General features: G+C 38.9%; 1 protein-coding gene across 3 annotated transcripts in view; it reads left to right on the top strand.

Annotated features, from left to right (window-relative positions):
- The first annotated feature begins 7,686 nt into the window (after positions 1-7,686).
- Positions 7,687-23,983, top strand: part of LOC113032356 (zinc finger protein 236) — a 60,776-nt gene continuing 44,479 nt past the window's right edge. Inside the window, exons 1-6 of one of the 3 annotated variants that reach the window (XM_026185245.2) lie at positions 7,687-7,803; positions 8,939-9,078; positions 14,235-14,399; positions 14,493-14,671; positions 15,468-15,598; positions 20,192-20,364. In XM_026185245.2, coding sequence (XP_026041030.2) covers positions 7,752-7,803; positions 8,939-9,078; positions 14,235-14,399; positions 14,493-14,671; positions 15,468-15,598; positions 20,192-20,364 — 840 coding nt within the window. In that variant the 5' untranslated portion in view covers positions 7,687-7,751. Of the gene's footprint in view, positions 7,804-7,922; positions 8,560-8,938; positions 9,079-14,234; positions 14,400-14,492; positions 14,672-15,467; positions 15,599-16,175; positions 17,649-20,191; positions 20,365-23,983 lie in introns of those variants that run through there. The other 2 variants (XM_080307839.1, XM_080307840.1) reach the window with 2 other exon arrangements.

Consider the following 23,983-nt stretch of genomic DNA (forward strand, 5'->3'; position numbering starts at 1 on the left):
ACCAGTGCAAAAATGTTTAATATCATGAAAAACTCTTTGCAGCTGCACCACAAGCGTGCAGTCAATCCAATACAAAATGCTTAAAATGTTTTGGGGTTTTTCTCCTTTTTTCCCCCTTTTTGTGTGTCAGGAAAAAAAAATCAGCAGCGTCCTCGCTGCAGTTATAAATCGCTGAACTTAAAGAAGCATAATAATAAATCAACTTACAAAAAAAAATGCTTAAAATGTGACTTCACAATCTATTTATTCTAAACAACATATTACATCATCAAAAAGGTAAACAAAACATGATGTCTTGGCACGGCTGCAGATTATTTTCTGCAAGGTGGATTTGCAAATAACTATTTGATACTATAAATTAATCAACCAAAACAGACTTTACAGATTCAGGGGAAAACTAAAAAAGACTGAGAAATTTTGTGTAACAGAGCTTCATTAATCACACCACAAACCCTTAAATTTGTTATGTGAGCCCACAGGGGCAGATTCACAAGTTGGGAATCCCTGGCCCTTACTTTAGTTAAGAAAACTACTTACAATCTAATAATGTTCTAGTTGTTATGTGAGCATTTACAGGGGTATTCTTTCTACAGAACTTTAATAATTACACTTGTCTTCATACTTCATGATCCCATATATGTTTCCTAGGCACATGTACACTATATTCACCATAAATAGGCAGGTCTTTATTAGCAATTGTGAAGAGTTGTTTTGCGGCGCACAGAAAACATATAACAGACGTCTTGGACTGTGCTCCACTTATCTTGATCTTGCTAATTATATTGGAGCTGTTTGTTTATTAAAAAAGGCCTGTTTCTCTTCAGTAAGAGTTAGCGTTGCTTCTCTGCATATTGTTGTGCAAGAAAAGTACAGAGAAAATTAGCAATGACTAATGACTACTTACTTTCTTTCTATCTAGATATAGAAAGAAAGTAAGTACATTTACTCAAGTAAGTGTAATTGAGTGTTTTCCATGTATATTATTTATTGCTACACTGCAGTTCATAAGGAAATACAGCGGACCCTCGCTATAACGTGGTTCACTTTTCGCAGCCTCGCTGTTTCGCAGAATTTTTTGTGCCATTTTGCGTGCTGGTTTTTGTTGTTGTTGTTTTTTTCAGCGCATTGTGTTCTGCGTCCTGATTGGCTGTAGACCATTGTCACTCAATCTCGTGCCGTGTCTCCTGTACAGTACAGAATGCGTTCAGCCCATCAAATTTACTCTGAAGCGCTTTTTCTTAACATTTTCAACTGGCCGGTAGACAAGCCTGGAAAATTTCATCATGTTGTGACATATGAATAAGAATAGCTAACCATGCAGTTTCAGAACAATGCCAGCTGTCAACAGTTACTGGATGTATGGCTCTGTGCCTCCAGATTAGACAGTTATTATTACAGACACAACATTGGTGCCAGTTTGTAAGTCACATGCAATTTGCCGGCCGCAGATCGGAGCTTATTTGGTCAGAGGTGGTGGATCGTCCGTAGCTGATCAGCCATTCTCTCATAGTGTGAGATCTCTGTTCCTCCCACAGGAAGTTATAGTTTGCTTTTTACTGTCAAAACTGCTGTAAATATCTTATGACCTTTTTTTAACCCCTTTTTTTCTTTTAGTTGTTTGCCAAAATGATAAACACTGTATTATCATACAGTTATATCTGTCTGCAAACTAAATGTTTATAGTCTTTATTAGTGCATTTGCAGCTCTAGGTTGCATATAATTGAGTATTATTTGGTTTCCTGTCTGTAACTATGGCTTTAAAGGGATCTAAAGTCAAACTAACAAGAAGTATGGGATTACCAAACTTGCTGCCAAGCAATTGTTGCCAACATAGAAACCCAGGCAAAAGTATAACACATTGCCCGTAGAGGAATCATGTTATAACGCAACTCCCCCAGCACATCCATTGCTTATGAGGTGTGCGTTTTATTCTCCTGAGCCAGCCTTGGCTTGTGTAGTGTTGCTCTCACATCACCGTTTTTAGCGTTATCTCAGCATTAACGTGACATTTAAACACTCCACGTTAATGGTTTACATTCAAAACGAGCCACATTCTCCTCGACATCAGCCTGCTAACTGAGAAGTGAATCAAATGATTTGGTCAGAGGAGCCGTAGCTCTTACACTATACACTTGACAATTTAAACTGATACAGATATCACATCTTCATGATTCACCCATAAATATGCTGTAATGAAAAATTTATGAGGTATACTTTGTCAAAGGCTAAATTATTTATCCCCGCACGAGGTTTCAACACCTCCATTAAGCGTCTGGTCATTCCCTGCAGCACTTTGTAAGACTGTTATCTGTTCCTCCTCACCACTGCACAGATAACAAAAACATCTGACAACATATCAAAGTTTCTCCTCCTAAACTCTCTTTATATCTACACTCTGGTGTTTTTTTCTTCTTCCTTTAAACGAAGAGCACACAATACACATAAGGACACCTCTGCTCCTGCAACCCACACCACCACACTTCTGTCTTCGTATGAGACCCCTGCCTCATCCCCATTGTCATGTTAATTACCTATTTGCTCTGTTTTGCAGGAGCTCAGCATCAATCAAAGCGTCTCCTAGCTTTTCATCTCACACAGTGCATCTCTACCTGTAATTAGGTTTGGGTGAGGCAGGAGATGGATTTAGTTAGCACCGTGCAGAGGGGGAAAAGAAGACATTAGGTAGTCTCAGTGGCTGTTCTGGGACCAGCCTTTAATGGTGTCTAACTGATCTGAGCTGTCGTGGGGCTGTGGCTTCATGTGGTAGGAAGTTGATTATTCCTACGTGCCATCCTCGAGCTCAGCATTTTAGGCGCAGAAAGAGAGACAAGGTGGGTGCATGCATGTGTGCATATAGGAACGCGTGTACGTGATTAGGCACATCTGTGTAGGCAAATATAACAACAAACCGTTTTCTGCAAAAAGATGGGGGATGGGATCCTGGGTGCATGTGCACTACAGTGAGGCAATCGTAGATGTCTGTATTGCTGTGTGCACAAATGCGCGTACGTGTTGGAAGGGTAATTTTACATATGTGTATGCATGGTTTGTATTTACAGCAGCTAAGGAGAGAGAAGGCTGCTCTGCGTCAGAATAATTTAGCATCCAGATGTGCAGATGCCGGGGGAAATCAATACAGATGATGACTCTCCCAAGCAGGTGATGAGCATGCTGTCATAATGCAGTAAGGATGGAGACGGATTAATATTTAACAGTAATCTGGACTGAACAGATGGGCGTTGATAAAAAAAATTGAGAGGTGTGAGCGCGAGTTCATATCAAGGATAAATATTCACAGAAAATTGTGTTATATCAATCAGAACAACTTGCAATCATCTGGTTAATTACTTTGTGCGCGCAGGATATCAATAAAACACTAATTGGGTACTTACCAAGCGTAAGCATAAAGGAAGAATGAAAAAAGAGGTGTGAGGTGATTTTTGGAAGGAAGAGGCAATAAATTACACTTTAAGTACTTCTTGGAGAACCTATTTCGTAATTACAGGGTAGATATAGGAAGGTAATTGTTAACATAAACAGATGCATTTTTCATTTACACTACTGCTGTAGCCTTTACTCAGTCATTTGGCATAGCCTGGAATTAGAGATGTGTGTCTTTTTTAGTCTATAACCATAAAATTGTTCTTTGTTTCAAAGGCCATATTTATGTTTTTTATATCATCATTAAATAACGCAGGAGAAAGTGTTGTTCTGTGGTTTTTATTTATTTAGAATCCACTTAATAACTGTGCATGGTTAAAAAATGCTTCATGTTTAACTGTTCATGAACTTTTCCCTGTAAGTATACTGAAGTTAAATTTAGGTTCCACACAGGTTCTACATGTTTGTTTGATGTATGATATATAGTAATTATTAACTTCGCATTCATATCACTGAGTATCCAGTAAGTACTTTCTTGATTATAGTCTACAGCCTTCATCTTGTTATCCTGATCTTGTTTTTTGAAATGATTAGATTACATTAGTGATCAGATTACTTCAACGGAAGCTTTCCTCAGATGACAGGGCAGCATAATAAAAATGGATTAATGCTTGCGATGAATGAATTTAAAAAATGTAATAATACATTTTTGCACGCGTTAACTTCTTTGCGTTACAGACTGCAGGGACTTCCATGCGGCTCTGCTGACCTTCAGCATGAAATGAAAAGTGTGTGATGCCTCTGGTGTGTTTGGAGGGGCTTTCTCTTTTCCAGAAGATAGGCAGCCATGCATTATTGATTACAAAACACTCCTGCAATGCTATTTCATCTTTCTGGCGTGGCTGACCGTGAATTGAGCTTTATTTTAGAGTAGTTGAGATCTGTTTTATATCAGTACAAGGACTTTTTTTTTCCAGCAGTTGCGTGTACTTGTTTGTACAATGTTGCCCCCCCTCACCCATTCAAAATCACGTGGGAGTCTAAATGGGAGATATGCAAAAAAACAACTGCCTTATCTTCTCCGTGTCCCTGTGCACAGTACACTGACAGACAATTGAAAGACAAAGGTACACAGAGGAAAGACAGTGTGGTGCAATGAGAGGGTGAAATCCAATCTAATGGTTATCACACCAACTGCGTCTCATCTAACGACATTTCTTTGACATTATTTTGAGCCTCATGACATATATCTGTTCCACTTAGGCACCTTGTGTTTGCATCATGCACACATTGCACAATCTTTGTATACGTACTATGTCTGATACTGCCCTGCTTTCAAATGCTTGCTTTATCCTCATAGCATGTACATTGCTTACTGAGTTTTCTGACACTCTGTTCTGTTCTGCTGGTGTTATTTTGCACTACATGCCTGCCGGATAGCAACACCTCATCTTATGAATTCTAGTGTTTCAGACTGTGAAATGTTAAATATTCATTTAGCCGAATTCTTACGAATGTTCCATATTTTTATGATCCGCCTCCTCGCAGCTGCAGACTTTCACATGCAACAATCATTCAGAAGTTCCTCGTCCTTTGGATGTGTTTTGAATTTTCACAGTAAAACTAAACTACAGGATTTTTTTGGTTTTGCTTTTCTTTTCCGTGCAGAAAAGCTTGCTTTCTAGAGCAGTGAACCAGCCATCCAGAGAGGGTTGCTGAGCGATGGCCTTACCTCCCCGGTCCCCCGTCGAGGATGGTCACAGGGGAGGATGCCCATGGCGACCACGGCTGTCAAACGCTGTTTCCATGATGCCAAAGAATGATTGGTTTCATGGATCCGGACAGTGCTCTCTGACAGCACAGGGGGAGTCTCGGCTGCACCTGGGAGAAGAAACACTGGCAGCATGTGAAATGTTACTGAACAGGGTCATTGCAAGGGTCATCGTATGACCTGTCACCCCCCCCTCCCCGTCATCAAGGAATTTACAGCCAGGCCTCGTGCTACATGTTGAGAATATTAGGTCTGAATTTATCCTTTGTTTGAGCCTGAGTTATAGTCTCTGTGCTTTCTGTGAGGCTGTGGTGAATCTGCAGACAACAATGTCTTGGTTTGAAAAGTGAAGCAGCAAGGACACCGCTCCTGACAGCTGACGCTTCTGTGAATAGTCTTTTGTCATTAAAGTTCAACTACAGCGGCTGACAGCTAAGAAATCAAGGTTTAAATCTTTAATTGGGAGGGAGTTATTCACAAGATACCTAATTTGCGAAGTGCTGCAAACAAGCACCGCATTTCCAAGTCTGACTCATGTCTAGCCCAGTCTGTGGAAAAGCACTGCCAGTGCCATTGATTGTCAGTGGGCTTTTTTTTTTTTTTTAGTGAGGCTTGTTAAGCATGAATGACAAAGCAAGTGATGGGACCCAACGACAGCAGCTCCCTCACTTTATTTTCCCTCGCAGCGTGTTTTTATCACACCGTGGCTTTAGCATATCTCTTAAAGATGTGGTCTTCCTGAGAATCCCACTGCACCGAGCCCACGACAGTTTTAATGATTGATCACTTTCCTCTTGACTGTGGTGAAAGGAAAGTGAGGGGGGTGAATAAGAAAGAAAAAGGAAAGGGAGCAAGTAGGGGCGTGGACAATCCCACAAGGTCAGAGTGATGTGTCCAGGCTTTTGTTTTCAGTGGTGAGATCAGTGGCCTGTGCAGCCACGAGGGGACGTGCAAAGTAAGTGGCGGCCTGGCAGGAACAGATGTTCTTACACAATGAACATGCACTTGGTTGTTTGCTTATTCACTAAAACTCAAGGAGATGACTTCCCCTTTTGGAAACAAATAAAAATACAGACAAAAGTCGTTGCTTTTCCACCTGTAGGCCTCTGGGGAAAATGTTGCTGAGTCAATCAGGCTCATCCTTACATGCTGCCAAACACGTCTACAGAACAAAAGGGCAACAGAGCAAAGCTGAACAAGCATCGTTTTTCATTAAAAAGCATGTATTTTTAATATTTTTCAAATTAGTAGGAGTGGTGCCTTTTTTTCCAATTCTGTGAGTACATGTTAGTCAATATGTTAGATTTGCATTTGGGTGTGTTTTCTTCTTCTACACTTATATACCGTAATGCCAGGATGAAACTTTGAGCAGGATTTATTTATATTTGGCCACAAACCTCTGCAGGGGTTTCAGTAACCTAAACAGCAATAGTCTTGTTCCTCTATTTTAGCTCCGAGCTCTGCTTCCCTGTGTTTTACCTACTAAAATACAAAATAAAATAAAATCCTTTTGACTTTGTGTGAAATGAAAAGTGCTGCCATCAATACAAACATAGATTATTATCAGACAAAGACAAGCAAATGAGAAGCATGCATAGTCTTTAACATGCCCTTAGTCATCCTGGGTATATTTGCATGGGTGTGTGCACCAACTGTCTTTTAATTCAGCAGTGTGTCTGCACTGTAAAGTTCAAAACATTCACTAGATATCAAATCATTTGGACTCCCCGGAGATAAGAGTGAAGTATACAATCATTCAGGTAATGCAACATTTCACAATCATCCAGTTAGTGTCTTCAGGATTTTCGGCCCATAAATGACCAAAGCTATTCATAACTCATTGCTTCCCTCTGCTGGTGTTAAATTAAGCTAAAGTCAGATTACAACTTGTCTTTGAAAAATTATTAGGATCTCAATTGTGAACTCCAAACTAACATATTGCACGTTATGATATTTTTTTTTTATCTCATACTCCTAGAGGATTTAAACTACGTCAAAAGCAAGTTTATAGTTGAATTAATGCGGAGCATTTTATGGGTGCTTTTATATTCTCTGCCAGCAATATTACACTCATCCTTTTACAGATAGGCTCTTTAATGTGTCACTAGCATTTTAATTCACTTTGTGGCATTTTCTCTCTTTTAGTGGGCTATTAAAACGTTCCAATCAGTGTATCTGAAATGCCTAAGAAAGTGTGTTTTAGTCTGTTGGTCTGATTATTATTATTATCATTATTGTTGTTATTATTTTATTATTATTGGCCATTAATGAAAATAAATACCTCCTTTTTTAAAAAGAAAAAACATTTTGACGAATTTGACTGTACTTGTGTCTTGTTATTTTATCTTTTTACGGCTCGTTTACTGCTAAGATAAGTGGCTTTGCGCATATTCCAAGCATTTCATAACAACGTAGCTTCAAAACTTGAAAGTTGCTGTTGTAGTACACAAAAAGTGAAGTACAACAAACCAAACAGTAGATGTCTCCCTAGTCCGTGCGGCTGTGTGTCTTCGCGAGGACGCTGCTGTCTACTGATGACAGAGTCGCCATTTTGAAAAGCAAATCGTTCACAGCACACCCACCCTGAGTACTGGAACTATGCCGCGGGGCCGGCCTCGCAAACTGAGAGTTCAAAGCAACGACGAAACAGGTAACAAGTGCCAAAATGCAAAGAATAAAATATATATATAATGGGCTATCCAAATAACCTGCTATTGTTTTGCCAAACACCCCTGTAGCGCATATAATAACACTTCAATGTAGTGCATATAGTCCCCGGATATAGTATTGCGGGTGGGCTTTGCTTTGTACGGCGAAGGAGTGATTGAGGCGGAATGATATTAATAACGTTTCGGTGCCTCTTCTTATTGGCTTCCAGTCTAAATTGGTGTCCGCGAGGAGCGGAGCTCGGTGCTGTGTGGCGTTAGTTAATGTACGCTTTTTTTTTTTTACATGGAGTATACATTTAATAGTATTTCGTTGTTAGCATGTTGTTGCTAACTAGCTGGTTTCGCTATCGTTAGCTTCTTGGCTAACGCGCTAAAATGTTGGCCATTGTTGTTTTGATACTGTGAAGCGCTGTAGCGAGGCTGTCCAGCTGCCGATGCATATCTTGGAACAAGTTGTCACAACCGCACATTTAACACGACCCAAAGAAAATGTTATCATGTGCTGTGGAAATGCATTCATTTTGCAATTTGATAACATTGTCAGAACACAAGGTTGTTACAGCTGCTCGGTGGCCGCATAACTTAAACTGAATGTTACCCCGTGATCCCACTGATTGACGAGTAAACGAGGAGGACCCGACATTATATCAAACTTGATGGCTGGATTATACAGTCCGACCCTGCCGGCGACTTAACCACTCCAGTGGACATGCAACACTTGAAATCAAGTTAAACAGGTGCATGTGTATAACTAAAAGCACATATGACATGCGATTGTAAATGAGCTGAAAAGGACAAATACTTTTGTTAATTTCATATACGATCAGAATGATAACTTATGTTCACAAATATTGCTTCTAGATATGTTTAATGCTAATCTTAGACCTGACATCTGCTGTTATATCATAAATACACTATCTGAATGAAGAGTCATGTGACGTGTACAATATAAATGCTACCTACTGCTTGAATCCAGACTTAAAAGAAAAATATCCAGGCAACACATAACCTGTGTTAGTGAAGAGGTACAACATGTACTTTAGCTATCCTTCACAGGAGAAATCCTCTTAAACCACATTAAGATACTCATGTGTCACTTCTTGTGCCTGTCATCAGATGCGGATCCCAGTGAATCTAAGGCAGAGGGCTTCAGTGATGGGGAGCTCAAGGATAAGAAGTGCACAATATGCTCCCAGATTTTTACCACAGAGAGCCAGCTGCAGAAGCACCTCCGTGAACATGAGGTCAATGATAAGGTAGGTACAAGATGGATGTGTCAGCAGGACACAATATCTTGGGTCTGCTCACTTTAGATGTAGGTCACTGACGGTCATCCAGGATTTTAGGGTAGTTCTGGTAGTGCTTTTTTAATTGATTTTCAAGCATTTAATGTCAGTTCAAATATTTGTTGAGTTGAGTGATGATGTCCAGGGTTTTAGTTGTTGTGTATTGTATTTGCTTGAAAATGATCTAGCCCTTGACAAAAAGTTGGGAACATTAAAAAAAAGTAAGCGACTACTTTAAAGTTGACGAGCTTAAATGTCAAATGATTTCTATTACTGCTAAATTAAAGTGCTTATTAAGTCATCACAGATTTTTTTTAGTTAAAATGACTTAGTTTACATAGTCCAGTAATTTAAGTGGGCACTACGGATAAAAATGCCTGTAATACAATATTTTTTTAAAATCCATTGAATTAAAGCTGGATCTGTACTTGTTTTACTTAAACCTCGACACTGTGAAAGTGTAGAAGGCAAAGCTACAAAAATGACGTGTTTGAACGACAAATTATAGACCTGACTGTATGATAGCACACCTAATATTTTAGCTAACATCTACAGTTTGCTACTAGAAACCCAGAACGTCCTCAAAATGAATTCCAACACCGATATTAGCTATTTGGCAATATATCTGTATCCTTTATTTATAACAGTTGATTAGTGAACATTTTTAAGAAGTGAAGAAGATACAGGAGAAATGCCCATTAACCAAGTTATAAGTGTTCATGTTACATAGTTTGGCCATCAGAGGGCACTCTGCAAGAATGTTTGAAATACCACAACAACAACCAGTGATCTGAGCATAGTCAGGCAGAATATGTTTACGTTTTGTTTGTCTGATATAGGGCTGCCACAAACGTTTATTTTGATAGTCGACTAGTCACCGATTATTTTTGCGATTAGTCGATCATGCATCCATTGGACGTAAAACGTACAGCATATTGCACCAGCATGCATCTGCTCTTATATAACTATCATTAGCTTACAGCTTTAAGTGTTTAAGGTATGTGCTAACTAAAAATAAAGACAAGATGATAGTTTATTAAATTTTAATGAAATTTACAGATTGTTTCGGTGAAGTTTAATAAACTCCTTGCTATCTAAAATACAACAGGACACCGGAGTATATTCTTGAACATCTCACACTTCTGATAATCAGTTGTCTGCTTGACGTTTATTCAGCTGTGTAAAAACTATAACTTTAATCTCAGCCAAACCGATTTACTCAGGAAGAAATAAAATACAAAAAAAAAGCCAAACAATAGCATGTTTAAGTTATCTAAGTGACTTATGTATGTTTAACCTGAGTAGCGAAAGACGGTGGTGTGTTTGAAAACGATTTGCCGGGAGTCCGGTGTTCTCACGGGCTCTAGTGAGCCTTGCCCCTGGCTAGCTATCGAGCTAGTGGGTAACAGACGTCTCCGAAAACGAAATATGTTCAACGTTTATTTTGTGACCCAGAAAGAATAATAAGAGTAATTTTAAAACTAACTAGCTGCCGCCATTGTTGGAAACTGAGCTGGGCTGCGCTATGAATTCTGGGACACAGCTTCTTCTTCTTCTTCTTCGGGGTTTAACGGCAGCTGGCATCCTTGTACATGCAGTGCTGCCCTCTTCTGTTTCAGTCCGTTATTACACTCTTAAATCCTACGACTCATTCCTACGTCTTTTGTGATCTTACAAAGCTTCAAACGACGCGTCGACTATTAAATTAGTCGTCGACGATTTTGATAGTCGATGTAATCGTGACTAGTCGACTAATCGTGGCAGCCCTAGTCTGATAGAAAAAAATATCACCTGATATATCTGATTTTTAAATCGCCAAATACTGGTGATTTCTAAACCTGATATCAGTCAGGCTCTATCACACCCACTCTGGATGCTACAATATTAATAGTCAAGTGTAGCTTGTAGTCGATGCATACAATAAAAATAATTACTCTAAAATTATACTTGACCTAGAGTTTGCATAATCTGCAAAGTAGCAGATTAAAAGTACTGAATCTGGTCAACTCAAATGGAAAAAAAAATCAAAATCCTTAAATAAATTTTTTGAAAAGAATTAGGCTAATTACTTGATTTAATTGGTTGGAGTATTAGGGTTTGTGATGATGGAAAAAGAAGAAAGTGTTAGTCTCATACCATGTGAGCAGGTGAAGGGAATGACAGACATGGTGTTAAAGCTGCAGTGGATGACCCAGCTACAGCTACAGGTTGCATTTGGGCCACTCTAGTAGCTTAGCATTAAAGCTGGAGCTATCCTGGATGTTTCAGCTTGGATCATTTTTCACAGCGTGAAAGTTTAAACTTGCTGTAGTCTGTTTGGCAGTCTTAGCACAGGTCTCACCTTATTTACAGCCATTTACTTTGAAAGCTTCTGAAATGTACTGTTACAAACAGTCAAAAGACCATGGTTTCTCACCCTACCTTTCCAGTGACAGCACAGTAAATATTACTGTATGATGTCAGCTGCAGTCTTCCCTCTGTAGTTTCAGAGTTCTTTTTCCCACCTAACACATGTCATGCTGCCACATAGGAAAGTCCTAACATTCCTATTAAAGTTTCTGAAAAACATTAACTGATGTACAGATCCAAACAAAATATGAAATTTAAAGTTTTTGTCAAACTTTTCCCTAGTGCCTTTTTAACAGAGCAAGGGATTTTTAACATGTCTAAAAAATATTAGTTTTCTTTAAAAATATTAAGTTATTTATGTTTGCTCACAATAACACAGTTATTTAAGCAAAACAAAAATGACCAGGGTCACTATTATTAGCCCTCTGACAAACTGACCTTTTTATTTAGCCATAGTACAAACTACAGCTGTGCAGTGATGTGCTTTAACTTTGTAATGTTCAAAGCTTGTAAAGTCAAGTTAAATCTGAGGGTTATCTTCCCATTTACACACAGTAGAAAAGCTACAGAAAGGGTTTGAATTGTCACTTGAGAAAGTGCCAAAGACAAAGGAGATCAGTTTAAAATTGAGAAAAAGAATCACTTATGCTAACACAGGAGGAGATGGATATACAAAGTTATCATAGGCTGGCATAGATCGGACGCCAAAGATTTCAAAGATTCTGGAAAGAAAAATAGTAAGAGATGTATCTAATGACTCAAGAACAACTGCCATGACGCCAGTAAATGACTTAGCCAGGTCAGGAATTGAAATCTCAAAGAAGCCAATCACTACAACCGTGCACACGAATGGACTACAAGACCAAGAAAATCTTCACTTGACTGCAGCCGGACTGAAGTATGTCGATAACAACCTGGAGAAAGATTATGCACACTGGAAACACATCCTTTGATCATATGGAAAGAAGCTAGAGCTCTCTGGTCACAGATGCACTGCTTATGTTTAGAGAAAGAAGGGAGAGGTGTACATCTCCACAGTGTCCCCTCAGTGTAACACGGTGGTTGGAGTATTAGGCTGTGGGAATCCTTTGGCACGTCTGGAACTGAGAATTTCATCAAGTTGGAAGGAAGAATGAAGGATATGTGAAGATTTTAAAAGAAAACCTCAAGCAGTCAACAACAAAACTTGTTTCCTTCCTTCCATTTTTTTTTGCAAAAAGCTGAGTTCAGTTTCTCTTGCCACACCCAGGCCTGATTAATGCCATACCTGTTCTCAATCAAGAAATCACTTTCTGACCTGTCTGACAAAGTGGAGTAGACCAAAAGATACTCAAAAGCCAGACATGATGCCATTATCCAAGTAAATTCAGGAACAAATGAGAAACAAAGTAATTGAGATCTCTTGGTCTGGAAAAGGTTATAAAGCCATTTTTAAAACTGTGGGACTCCAGTGAACCACAGTGAGAGCCACTATCCACAAATGTCAAAAACATGGAACAGGGGGGAAACTTCCCAGGAGTGGCTGGCTCACCAAAATTAATCCAAGAGCGCAGCAACGACTCATCCAAGAGGTCACAAAAGACTCCAGAACGACATCCGAAGAACTGGTCTCACTTGCCTCAGTTAAAGTCGGTGCTCATGACTCCACCATAAGAAAGAGAGTGGGCAAAAACGACCCGCATGCAGAGTCCCAAGACAAAAACCACTGCTGAGCAAAAAGAGGTTCATCTCAGTTTAGCCAGAAAACATCTTGATGATTCCCAAGACTTTTGAGTAAATACTCTGTGAACTGAGGAGAAAAAGCTGAACTTTTTGGAAGGCGTGTGTCCCACTACATCTGGCATAACAGTAACACAGGATTTCAGAAAAGGAACATCATGCCAACAGTGAAGTAAGATGATGGTAGTGTGATGGCTAGCACCTGAGTCACCACATAGGACAAAAAGTATTCTTGAAATAACATTTTGAAAACTTCTCTTCACTTCTTTATGATCACGTATGGCGATGTTGTATGAAGCGGGTACACTGTGATAATGGTTGTGTTGGTGGTTTCTCTTGGTGTAGGATAATCGGACTGCGTTCCTTGGGAACTCATTCTACATCACATTCATTTATGCATTTTAAAGCACTCGCAGCACTCACATCTCTGCCTGCTTCACTTCTTGCTCGCTTTTGGTCACACTCCCTCTCTCACTTCTTTATTCTCAGGATCTCACACATTGCGCACAATCACAGGCAAGTTAAGGGATTTAGTTCTTAATGCCATGCTACTGAGGAGAAAGTTAGAATAGAGAGACCGGGAGCAAAAATATGTCAATTGGAGCTTAATTCATTTCATTTGCAGCTGCACCTGTAGCTCTGGGCCATTTAAATTTCAAGTCCATTGCCTTTGCTCCCACTTTCCAGGTTGAAGAGCAGTGGCCTCTGAGTATGCCAGAGTGAGTAAGACTCAACTGTGTCAGTACCACTCTCAGACTTGACTAGATTCAAAAAAGCACTCTAAAATGAAGTCAGCTTGTTCTCCTAATAGAAAAGAAATTTAATATTGGGGCCATTTTTGCCTCATGGGGATTTTTTACAGTACTCTCTACCCTTCACAACAAAGCAGTTTCTTAATTTAGACAAAGTAGTACATTGATTGAGATTCAGCTGTTCCATCTTGTCTTTTTAGTCTCTTCTCTGTCTCCATCTGCCTTCACATAGTGACAGCAGCAACAAGAAGCTCACAGCAGAAGGTCAGTTTTTTTCCCATTCTTTCATTTCTCTTTCTCTTGCAGCCTCATCGTTGTGACCAGTGCTCACAGACGTTCAACGTGGAGTTCAACCTCACGCTACACAGGTCCACACACACTACATCGGACTTCACCTGCCCCGTTTGCAATAAGAAGTTCTCTCGCATCGCCAGCCTTAAATCCCATATCATGCTGCATGAGAAGGAGGAGGTAAAATGCCTCATGCTGTGGTTTCTGTGCATATTATGCACTTTTATTTCTCTTTTAGACTGCTTTCTATGTTATTGGTTTCCATTCTTGCAGAATCTGATCTGTGTTGAGTGCGGAGATGAGTTTGTTCTTCAAAGCCAGCTCTCTCTGCATTTGGAGGAGCATCGGAAGGAGCTCTCGGGCATCAAGGTCTACACCTGCAAGACCTGCGACAAGGAGTTCAAGACGTCTGCGCAAATAAAGGAGCATATGAAGAGTCACATCAAAATGAGGTCAAACAAGACACTTCAGGATGCTGATTTATTACATTTGACACAGTCAAGTGGAAAAGCTTTGGGTTAAAAATTTGGTATGAATCATGCAGCTGTTTAAAGAAAAATTCAAAGCATCGACATATCTAGTATTTTGTACAGACCGAGGGGTGTCTGATTCAGGATAGATGAATCTTTTATGAAGAAAAAAACATTTTTGCAAAAACAGTTTTAGGTGAATTTGCAGCTCTGCAGAGTGATGAAATTAAAGCACCATCTTTCATGGCGTTCATGGAAAATAAGTACATTTGTAGTCATTGTCAGATAATCTTTCATTTGAGCTAAGCACAAAAATGCTTAAGCGAGTCTATGCAGCTGTTCTCAAAACTCTCTGTAGCCTGTTACTGCTAGAGGCTAAGCCAATTTAATGCTTTATGCTACTTCAGAGCTATTCTTTTAGACATGGTTTCTATGATAATGTTAATTTGCAGACTAGTAACAAATATGCTACTTATTGGACTAAGGCCTGTTTTAAAGAAGTTCAATTTCCTGTAAGTGTACAGCTGAGTACTTTTAAAACTCATTAAACCATTCAGAAAGCACTTGTGTGTAATGCCACATACCATTTTGTCTTTACTTATAGAACAAACATTTGTTTTAATTGTAAAGAAAATAATTACACAAAGGATAATTGTCTAAATCTCAAACATAAGGCTTAAAAAACTGTTTTGTTGTATTATGAGTGACCTTCCGTGGTCCTATGTTAATGCACACTATATTAAACTAGATTTTTTTCTCATGGTTCTTTCCTTTACAGGCCACTTACTTCTACTTCAAGAAACTACAAGAAAAACATAGATCGCAGTGGGTTCACAAACAGCTGCCATCATTGTGGAAAGGCTTTCAAAAAGCCCAGCCAGCTCATCAGGCACATCCGAATACACACAGGTGAGTGAGAATGGAAAAAGAAAAACCTGATTATGGTGCTTATATTGAGATTTAAGCTCAGAGCAAAAATACTGCAGAAACTGGAGGGTAGAATTTGTATCTACTTCAGGCCAATACAGGATCCTTTAGGCTAATTTTCTTTGTTCTGGATAATGAATTTATAAACAAAAAAAACTTTAGACAGCCATTCAGCATTGAGAAGAGGATCTAATTGTTTCTCCTTGATAGTTCACAGTGGTTTTAATTAGCTTAGATCAGTGGTTCCCAAACTTTTTTTGCTAGGCCCCCCCTTTGTTTTACAAGAAAAAAAGTGTGGGGCGGGAACCCACACTTTGGGAAGGTCTGGCTTAGATGTTAAATTAAAATATTAGGATGAGCATTATGAGTCTTATGTGAAGGAATGTAAAGTTTACAAAATTTGGGAATCCCCAACATTGCTATGCAATGCTGTGTGGTCAAATAATAATTGTTCATTTTGGAGGTGTTTCCCCTTTTTGTAGTGACACAAAAAAAAGTAATATATTACAGATTCATACATTACACAGAACACTTTTATTAAAAGTAAAAAGTTATTTTACTGTTTTTCTATAAAATGACCTGAAATACATTGCATCATAATTACCAGTTAACAATATAAACCCACAGGCTACATCCATACACACCAACACAAATCCCTATCCTAATGAGGACACACACATAATCTTTCTCTTAGTATTCAGGTATGAACACAGAGCAAAGATGAAAACCACCACAAAAAGACTGTCCTGGATGCAGTGTGCACTTAACTCTCTCCGTTTGTGGAATGAAAAAAAAAAGTCCATACGCATGCAATGTATTTATTAGAGATGGCACGATACCACTTTTTTATGTCCGATACCGATACCGATATCATAAATTTGGATATCTGCCGATACCGATATGAATCCGATATAGTGTTTTTTAATCAACAAAACTGTTTTTTAAAATATCTTGCTGCATTTTGCAAGTCTGCAAGTTCATACTCAAGTTTAAAACAACAACTACACTAAAGCTATTCTGTTATACCTGTATACAAAAAAAATATTTCATAGTTCAGCAATACTGATCAATCTAATAAACTTAGACCTACACCATCCTCCCTATTCTGGTATTTTAAAGAGTACTTAGCGTAAATATTAAGCAACCTAACTAATAGGGTTCCAACTCCCAGCAACAACAAAATTAAATAAATAAAAAATAGGGAACCACCCCTCACGCGCCACCTCATGATGCTTAATCGACGTAATCAACCTTAATTTGATGCAGTGTGAAAAAAAATGCACAGAAATCAATTATTTTTCAAGAAATATTAAATAGATTCACATCTTTCTTCAACAAAATTGCAGACTGCACAGATGGTACCTTCCCAAAGTAAAAAGTACTATAGCTTACTAGGGTATATATATTAGACTTAATAGTCACTATGTACAGTAATTGACTTCTATTCATTTTACATCAAATTAAAACTTTGGGTGTCGGATAATTATTTATTAAAAGCTAGACATTTTAAATGAGAATAAGAAAGAAAAGTATGTCTTTGTGCCCCCTTTTCCCAGTTAATGCCCTATCGGTCCCCCTGGCTAAACTTTGCTAGATCCGCCCCTGCACAGTTACCAGCCGTCAGCTACGTAGAAAAAGATCCTGGTGTAGAAAGTAATATTAAATAAATTCTAACAACAGCTTATCAAGCTTAAACGTGCTGCTGTTGTTCAGCCGCTGGTTTCCTCTTTCTGGCGCAAAGTGGGCCAAAAACAAACAAGAGAGACGGACTCGGGACAGAAAAGCCGATCAGCTGATTTAAGCAGTTTCACGATTGAAGTAGCAGCGAGAAGAGGCAGTCGCTTGTTAAGCTTAACGTGGGAATGCTTTACAAACATTCAGAGATGGACTTACACACTTGCTTTACTTCTCTCGGGGATAACTTTGTCGGAGATGAAATGCCAGGTTGCTAGCGAAGCTCCACATGCTATCCAGACCACCGACAGGTCCTGCATGACACAGCTGCTCTATCACGTGATGCATACGTTCTGAGGTGAGTTACGGCGTGTTGCAAGTTTTGTGAGGTGCTTTCGTGATATTTAATGGATCGGATTACATTTTTTATTTTTCTCCGATATCCGATCCAGTAATTTAGGTCAGTATCGGACCGATACCGATACGTAATATCGGATCGGTCCATCTCTAGTATTTATACAAGTAGAAATGATAAGCAGGATCAATAGACACGCAGGCTAACTGTAAAAACTTCTCACTTTTAAAGTTTAACATGATGTTTATATCAATTTCTATTAAATATAGGATAATTGATATAAACATCATGTTAAACTTTGAAAGTGAAGGGTTTTATAGTTTGTAGCAGACTGCAGGCTCACGTTAAATTGGATGCCAACAATACGTTTTTGTAATTTGAGTCTTCTTTTGAGGAAACTCTTATTTTAGGGACTGAGGAGATCAGCTGGTGTAGTTTTGAAAGCCAGATGTCTGCCATTCTTGCTTGTATAGCTTCTATAGTATTCAGCTACTTGTTTTATAATGTGTCAAACATTTGTGTGAGCAGAATGTAGCTGATCTATGTCCTGCTTTAAATAAGCAAATTCTTCAATTATATAATCTGTAAACACCATTAAGCAAAGATGTTAATAAACCCCATGTACGAATGCACCGCCACCACTGATGCTGGCTACTGACCTGTGTGCTGGTAAACATCTATTCAGAACCCGTCAATAGTTTCTAAAACGAATTTAAAATCTAACCAAAGAAGCATTTGTGGTTTTGTCTGTGAAGGTTGTTCTCAGTCATCCAGGTCATCGTAGTCAAAGGAGCTTGCAAAGAAAAGCGTCTGGACTTCTTTAAGTTGCTTGAAGACGTTTCACCTCTCATCCGAGAAGCTTCTTCAGTTCTAAGGTCAAATGGACAAAAGGACCCCCTGATGATCCTCTAATCGCGATTAGAGGATCATCAGGGGGTCCTTTTGTCCCTCTGTGGGGGGTTACTCCCACTAGGTTTATATCAGAGACTCTCCACCATTTGACCTTAGAACTGAAGAAGCTTCTCGGATGAGAGGTGAAACGTCTTCAAGTAACTTAAAGAAGTCCAGACGCTTTTCTTTGCAAGCTCCTTTGACCATTTGTGGTTTTAACTTTCTTTTGTGTGTGCACTGCAGTAACAACTTTGTTTACTGACACTGTTCCTCTATAGTGTTCTTGAGCCCTTGTGGTATGTGTGGTGGAGAGAGGTATAGATATTTCTCTGGCTTCTCTGAATCAGTTCTCTGAAACAGTGTGAGCGGTTGCTTCTTATATTTCATTTGTGAATGAATTTTGCATTTGAGGTTCCAGAAACCTGAAGAGTGAGTGGATACTGTCAGCAGCTTGAATTGATGGGGGTTCAGTAGCCTGCAGTGGACTTTCAAGGTGTTTGGAGACTTTTTGTTTTCTTTCATTTTGTTTTTAAATTTTATGTCCCTTTGAGGCACTTTCTTCCTGTGAATGCTGTCCAATAAAATTAAAATATACAAGCCATATATAATCAAGGACTTTTTTGTAGCTCAGAATGAGGGTTTGGGGGGTTTAAGCTATGCCACAATTGGCCCTGATATGGTTAAAACATGGAGTTTGTATTACCATTTTCTCCTGTTATATATGGGTATTTGATATACAAAAACATATTAAGACTTAAAACCACAGGTTAAAAATAATCCTGATGATTTTCTTTTGATGGAAAACTCTTTGGTAGCTACAAACATTTTTATGAGCAGGAAAAAAACAGCGCTTATTCTGGTTTTCTTTTCTTTTGCTCTTTCATATAAGGCTACAAATTCGTAAGTAGCTGCACTGCTTATCTGGAAAAACTGCACACCTTCAGCTGGGCCCATTGCTCAGCTGTGGTATGGAGAGATTGTGTGGGTAGAATTCGATATTCCGTTTCAATTCAAATGTTCTTGTGGTTCCTGTGAACGTTCAGCCATCTGGGTTCAGGTTAATGTAGCCAGTAGCTGCCACCCACATGTTGTTTACCCATCATCCACATGTTAAATTGTTTGGCTGGGCTGAGCTGGGGGTTTTTTAATGCAGAATTGAATTGACTTCTCTTGTGCTTTGAATCTCAAACAACCTTTCAGTTGATGAGGTAAAGACTATAGAAACACACATTATGGTTCATTTGCACCTCTGTGGTTTGCAGTGATGTTGGAATGGTACAGGACTGTATTTGAGTCATCTTAATTTAGCTTGAAGTAATACCAGCCTTATGTTGTTACCAAGGTGATAAAATTGCATGGTTGTACTGTAACAAAATTAGATATCCTACCACTGACAGTCACATATGTGGGTAATATTGTTGGACAAATTCTTATTGAAGCAATGCTGGTGAGTTTTTTAATGATCATACATTAAACACAACCATGTATTGTATAACATATAATAATTACTATATCTCCAGGAATAGTTTTAATTTTGTTGTTGAATTTTCTGGAGATGACAAGGGATTCATTGAGATTGTATAAATTTGATATTATTATAAATATTGTCATTATTACAGCTTGATTCTTGACCTCATCGTGCTCTTCCTCTGCAGGTGAGAGACCCTACAAGTGCACGCACTGTGGCAAGGCTTTCAACCAGAAGGTGGTGCTACAGACTCACATGGTGAGACACACCGGGGAGAAACCTCACCTCTGCATGTTGTGCCCTGCCTCCTTCTCCCAGAAGGGGAACCTGCACTCTCACGTTCAGAGGGTTCATTCTGAGGTAAGAGCACAGTAAAAACACAGTCATGGCTTCAGATGCATGTTTCAAGACTGTGTAATTAATTTGTTTATAAAGATTAGATATGGTCATTAAAGGGGAATTGATGCTATAATGTTTTACATTTCTGAAATCCTGGTATCACATTGTATAGAAATGGTACCAGTTTAATCTCACCTAAAGAAAGGTTTTCCTTGGGTGAAGTCAGCCATTGTTTTTATTAGAAACGGTTAATGAGCTCCTTGTTTTGTTTACTTGCAAGTTCCTTTTTAACTTAGTGAATCGACTTAAATTCAGGAAACTAAAACTACATTTCAAAGTAAAAGTTCTAAGGACTTTAAATGGTTTCGAGTTAAGGACTTCACACAAATTTATGTAAACAGTTAACACCCAAAACATCATGTTCATGAAAAGTTTACCAGCTTTCTACAATTCACTAGCATGTCTTTCAGTTGTACTGTTTCCCCAGATACATATATGTATTTTTTCTTGTACATCTTGTTGAGCCACACACTAAATTGCCAGAACCTCTGTTCACAGCTTGTTATACTCAAAGCACGGTACTTTGTCATATTGTTTGTGTGTCAGGAAGGGCATAAGGTTCCTTGTTTGATTTTTCTCCTTTGTAAACACCTCGCAGAAGCCATTTTTTTGCAGCCTAGCTGATTTATCCTTCCTCGTATTGTCAGGGAGGCTAAATGGGGACCGTCAAGTCTTCCACTTAGTGCTACACTGTGGTTGAGGGGTCAGACGAAGGACACACATCATAGATCTCTCTGGGGACCTAAATTCTCATGTGTGTGGTTGTGTCTGTTTCTCGAATTTATAAACTGAACTAGTTAATGGTTGGATTTAAAGAGGTGGTGGTATCTCCTGGTTTAATGACTACTTCCAGTAATGTGGCTACAAGCTGAACTAACTCAGCTCTGTGGCATAATGATTGTAAAGGTCCCTCAAAGGTCCCTCATCACAATGAGCAGCGCTAGGTGAGCATGAATGATGTGTTGTGCTTGCACACCAAGCCTTAAACTAATTTAGTTCACTTCAGCCAACCTGGCTGCTGAGAGAAATAGGTTTACCTGGGTCTTTTCTGTAGCACACACAGTCTGTACTTTCTTATAGTCAGAAGCAAGGAGGTGTAAAATTCTCATTGTTGCAGTCGGGTTGCTTAAACAATATAAATATAAATCAAGCTTAATTATGCACCTAAAGAAGAGATACAGGAAATTGCTACAAATATGTTAGCACATCCTTCTTTGTTACTGAAGCGGGGGCGTTTTAATTACGGCTCTTTCAACAGATTTTACTGATTAATAAAAAGCTTCACACTTAGGTTAGTGAGCTGTCAGAGATTGGCAATCATATTAAATGGCTGGTTGTGGTCTGTTATTTGGATTGTGAATAAAAAGTGCTTTTGAGAAAAATGTTGCATAACTTTTTTGTCACCGGTTCAATCGGTCAAATGAATTGAAGTGTGTGTTGTCTTACCTGCATACACCATTGTGCATTCCATGATAAAAGATGGTGATTTGGTCAGTTGATTGAACTGGAGAGCCCAACGGCTGGACCCTTTAAATAATGCATCAGTTTTTCACAAGAGTTCTTTAGCTTTGCTTTTGTAGACAGTTTGTTCTTACAATTGGCTGACTTAAAAAAAAGAAAAAGTCAGGGGTTATTCACAAAAGATTTCATGCTTTGGTGCTTACTGAGGAGTCAGGGGAGAAAGTGTTTAATGGCATCCAAAGCCTTTGCTTGACACAGATTGTAGTGCTGAAGCTTTTGGAAAAAACTCATTCTCCTGGGAATCTGTGATTTAAAATCAGCTGCAGAACATTAGTCGTTTCATTGATTGATAAAACACCAATTTACAATATGAGTATCATATTAACCTAATACTAATGAATTTATGGTATTATAATTTGTCTAAAAGTAAAGGACAGAATATTATGCATATGCATATAGGGCTGTTCGATATTGGATGACAACAAACGCTATCGTTTGTTTCGTGGTGTCGTAAAATAAACAGTTTACAGCAATATTTTTTTTCATCGTTTTGATGGTCACTGCAGTGGCTATATTCATTTCTTAAAGTTCTCTCATTCTCTTATATTTAATATAACCACACTACGGACGGACGAGCACCTGTTTTTATGTGTTGTCGTTAGCAACAACGACAGTAAAACCATCGCGTGGCTCCGCTGTCCGCTTGATTGTTTTCCACATAAACCTTTCACAATAAAGCTCAAGATCCTGTTGAGACTTTTCAAAATAAACTGAATCACGTGAACGAGTATGCAGAGAGTTTACGGATGAGAAGCAAAAAAGAGCCGTCAGGTGCTAAAAAAATAAACCTTAGACTCAAACTTTGAAAGAAAATGGTGGCCGTTTCGACTTATGTCTAAAAATGTATAGTTTCATGCATCGGTTAAAACACTCGACCCCAGGTAAAGGACGCCCGGCTGGAAAAATTTCACGCAAGTCGAGTTGCCCGAGATTCACAGAATTTACAGAAAATATTACATTTTTGTGATTTATATTGTTGTCAGGGCGATAAATGTCTTATATCGGCATATGAGATTTTGGTCATATCACATAGCCCTATATGCGTATTCATTCACCACAATTTCACACCTTATAAGTTAGACTGATCCACTACAGCCACCTCCAGTTATAGCTGGCTTTTGACTTTTGTGAAATGGGAACGTGAACCTTGAACTCTGTTTACCTTGCTTTTGCATTCTTGATAAAACAGTTTCTGGCTTTGTGAAAAACTTTATGAAGAACCAATGGCAGCATTACAAATGCCTTCCAAGGATTACTGTCTTAAAACGCATGCTGCTATTTCCTCATTTGATTTATATCAGCTAGTAGGGGATATATACAATGTATATGTAACTTGTACCCTGACACAATTTTCTCAACATTTCCTCTGCTCCAGAATCAACCAGGTAACAAGTACAGTACTGTGCAAAAGTCACGAGCTGCCCCCTTTAAAAAAATAATAATAAATTTTGCGAGGAAAATAGGAAATGGGTACACGTCATTGACCAAGGACTGGACTGAAGAAACTCTCAGAAAGACTTGAGAACTGTTGCTCAGGACTAATTAATCTTTAGGAAGCAAAATATAAAGAAACGACAGGTGGCTCAAGACTTCTGCACAGCACTGTAGTTGAGGTGTAGACTTTTACATTGGAGTCAACAGAATTAGAGGAAAAAAAATACAGATTCTTTCCACTGTGACCTTTAAGGTGAAGGGGTCAAACTAAAGCACTATATACATACCACCCCTGGATCAGCTCCCCAGTGAATTACATTGAAATATATTTCAATAATAGAAGAGTATGCCCTCCAGTTCTTACACTTTCACTCGGCTTCCTTTTTCATCTTCCACAGACATTTCTGTCATGATTCATTTGTCATTGTGGCCATCTGTACCCTCACCCTTTTTACCAGCTCCCCATATGATCTTCTCTTCTAGTTATTCCCCATCTTTGACAGTCCTTTTCTCCCGCTTCATCACCACCACTACAAGAAAATAACAGTCCTCCTCCTCTGTCCAGCCATCTCTCCCATATGTTCCACACCAGCACAGGCCAGTGCAACAAGCCCATCATCCTGGC

The sequence above is a fragment of the Astatotilapia calliptera genome, chromosome 11 (genome assembly GCF_964374335.1).
Source record: "Astatotilapia calliptera chromosome 11, fAstCal68.1, whole genome shotgun sequence".
Classification (NCBI taxonomy): domain Eukaryota; kingdom Metazoa; phylum Chordata; class Actinopteri; order Cichliformes; family Cichlidae; genus Astatotilapia; species Astatotilapia calliptera.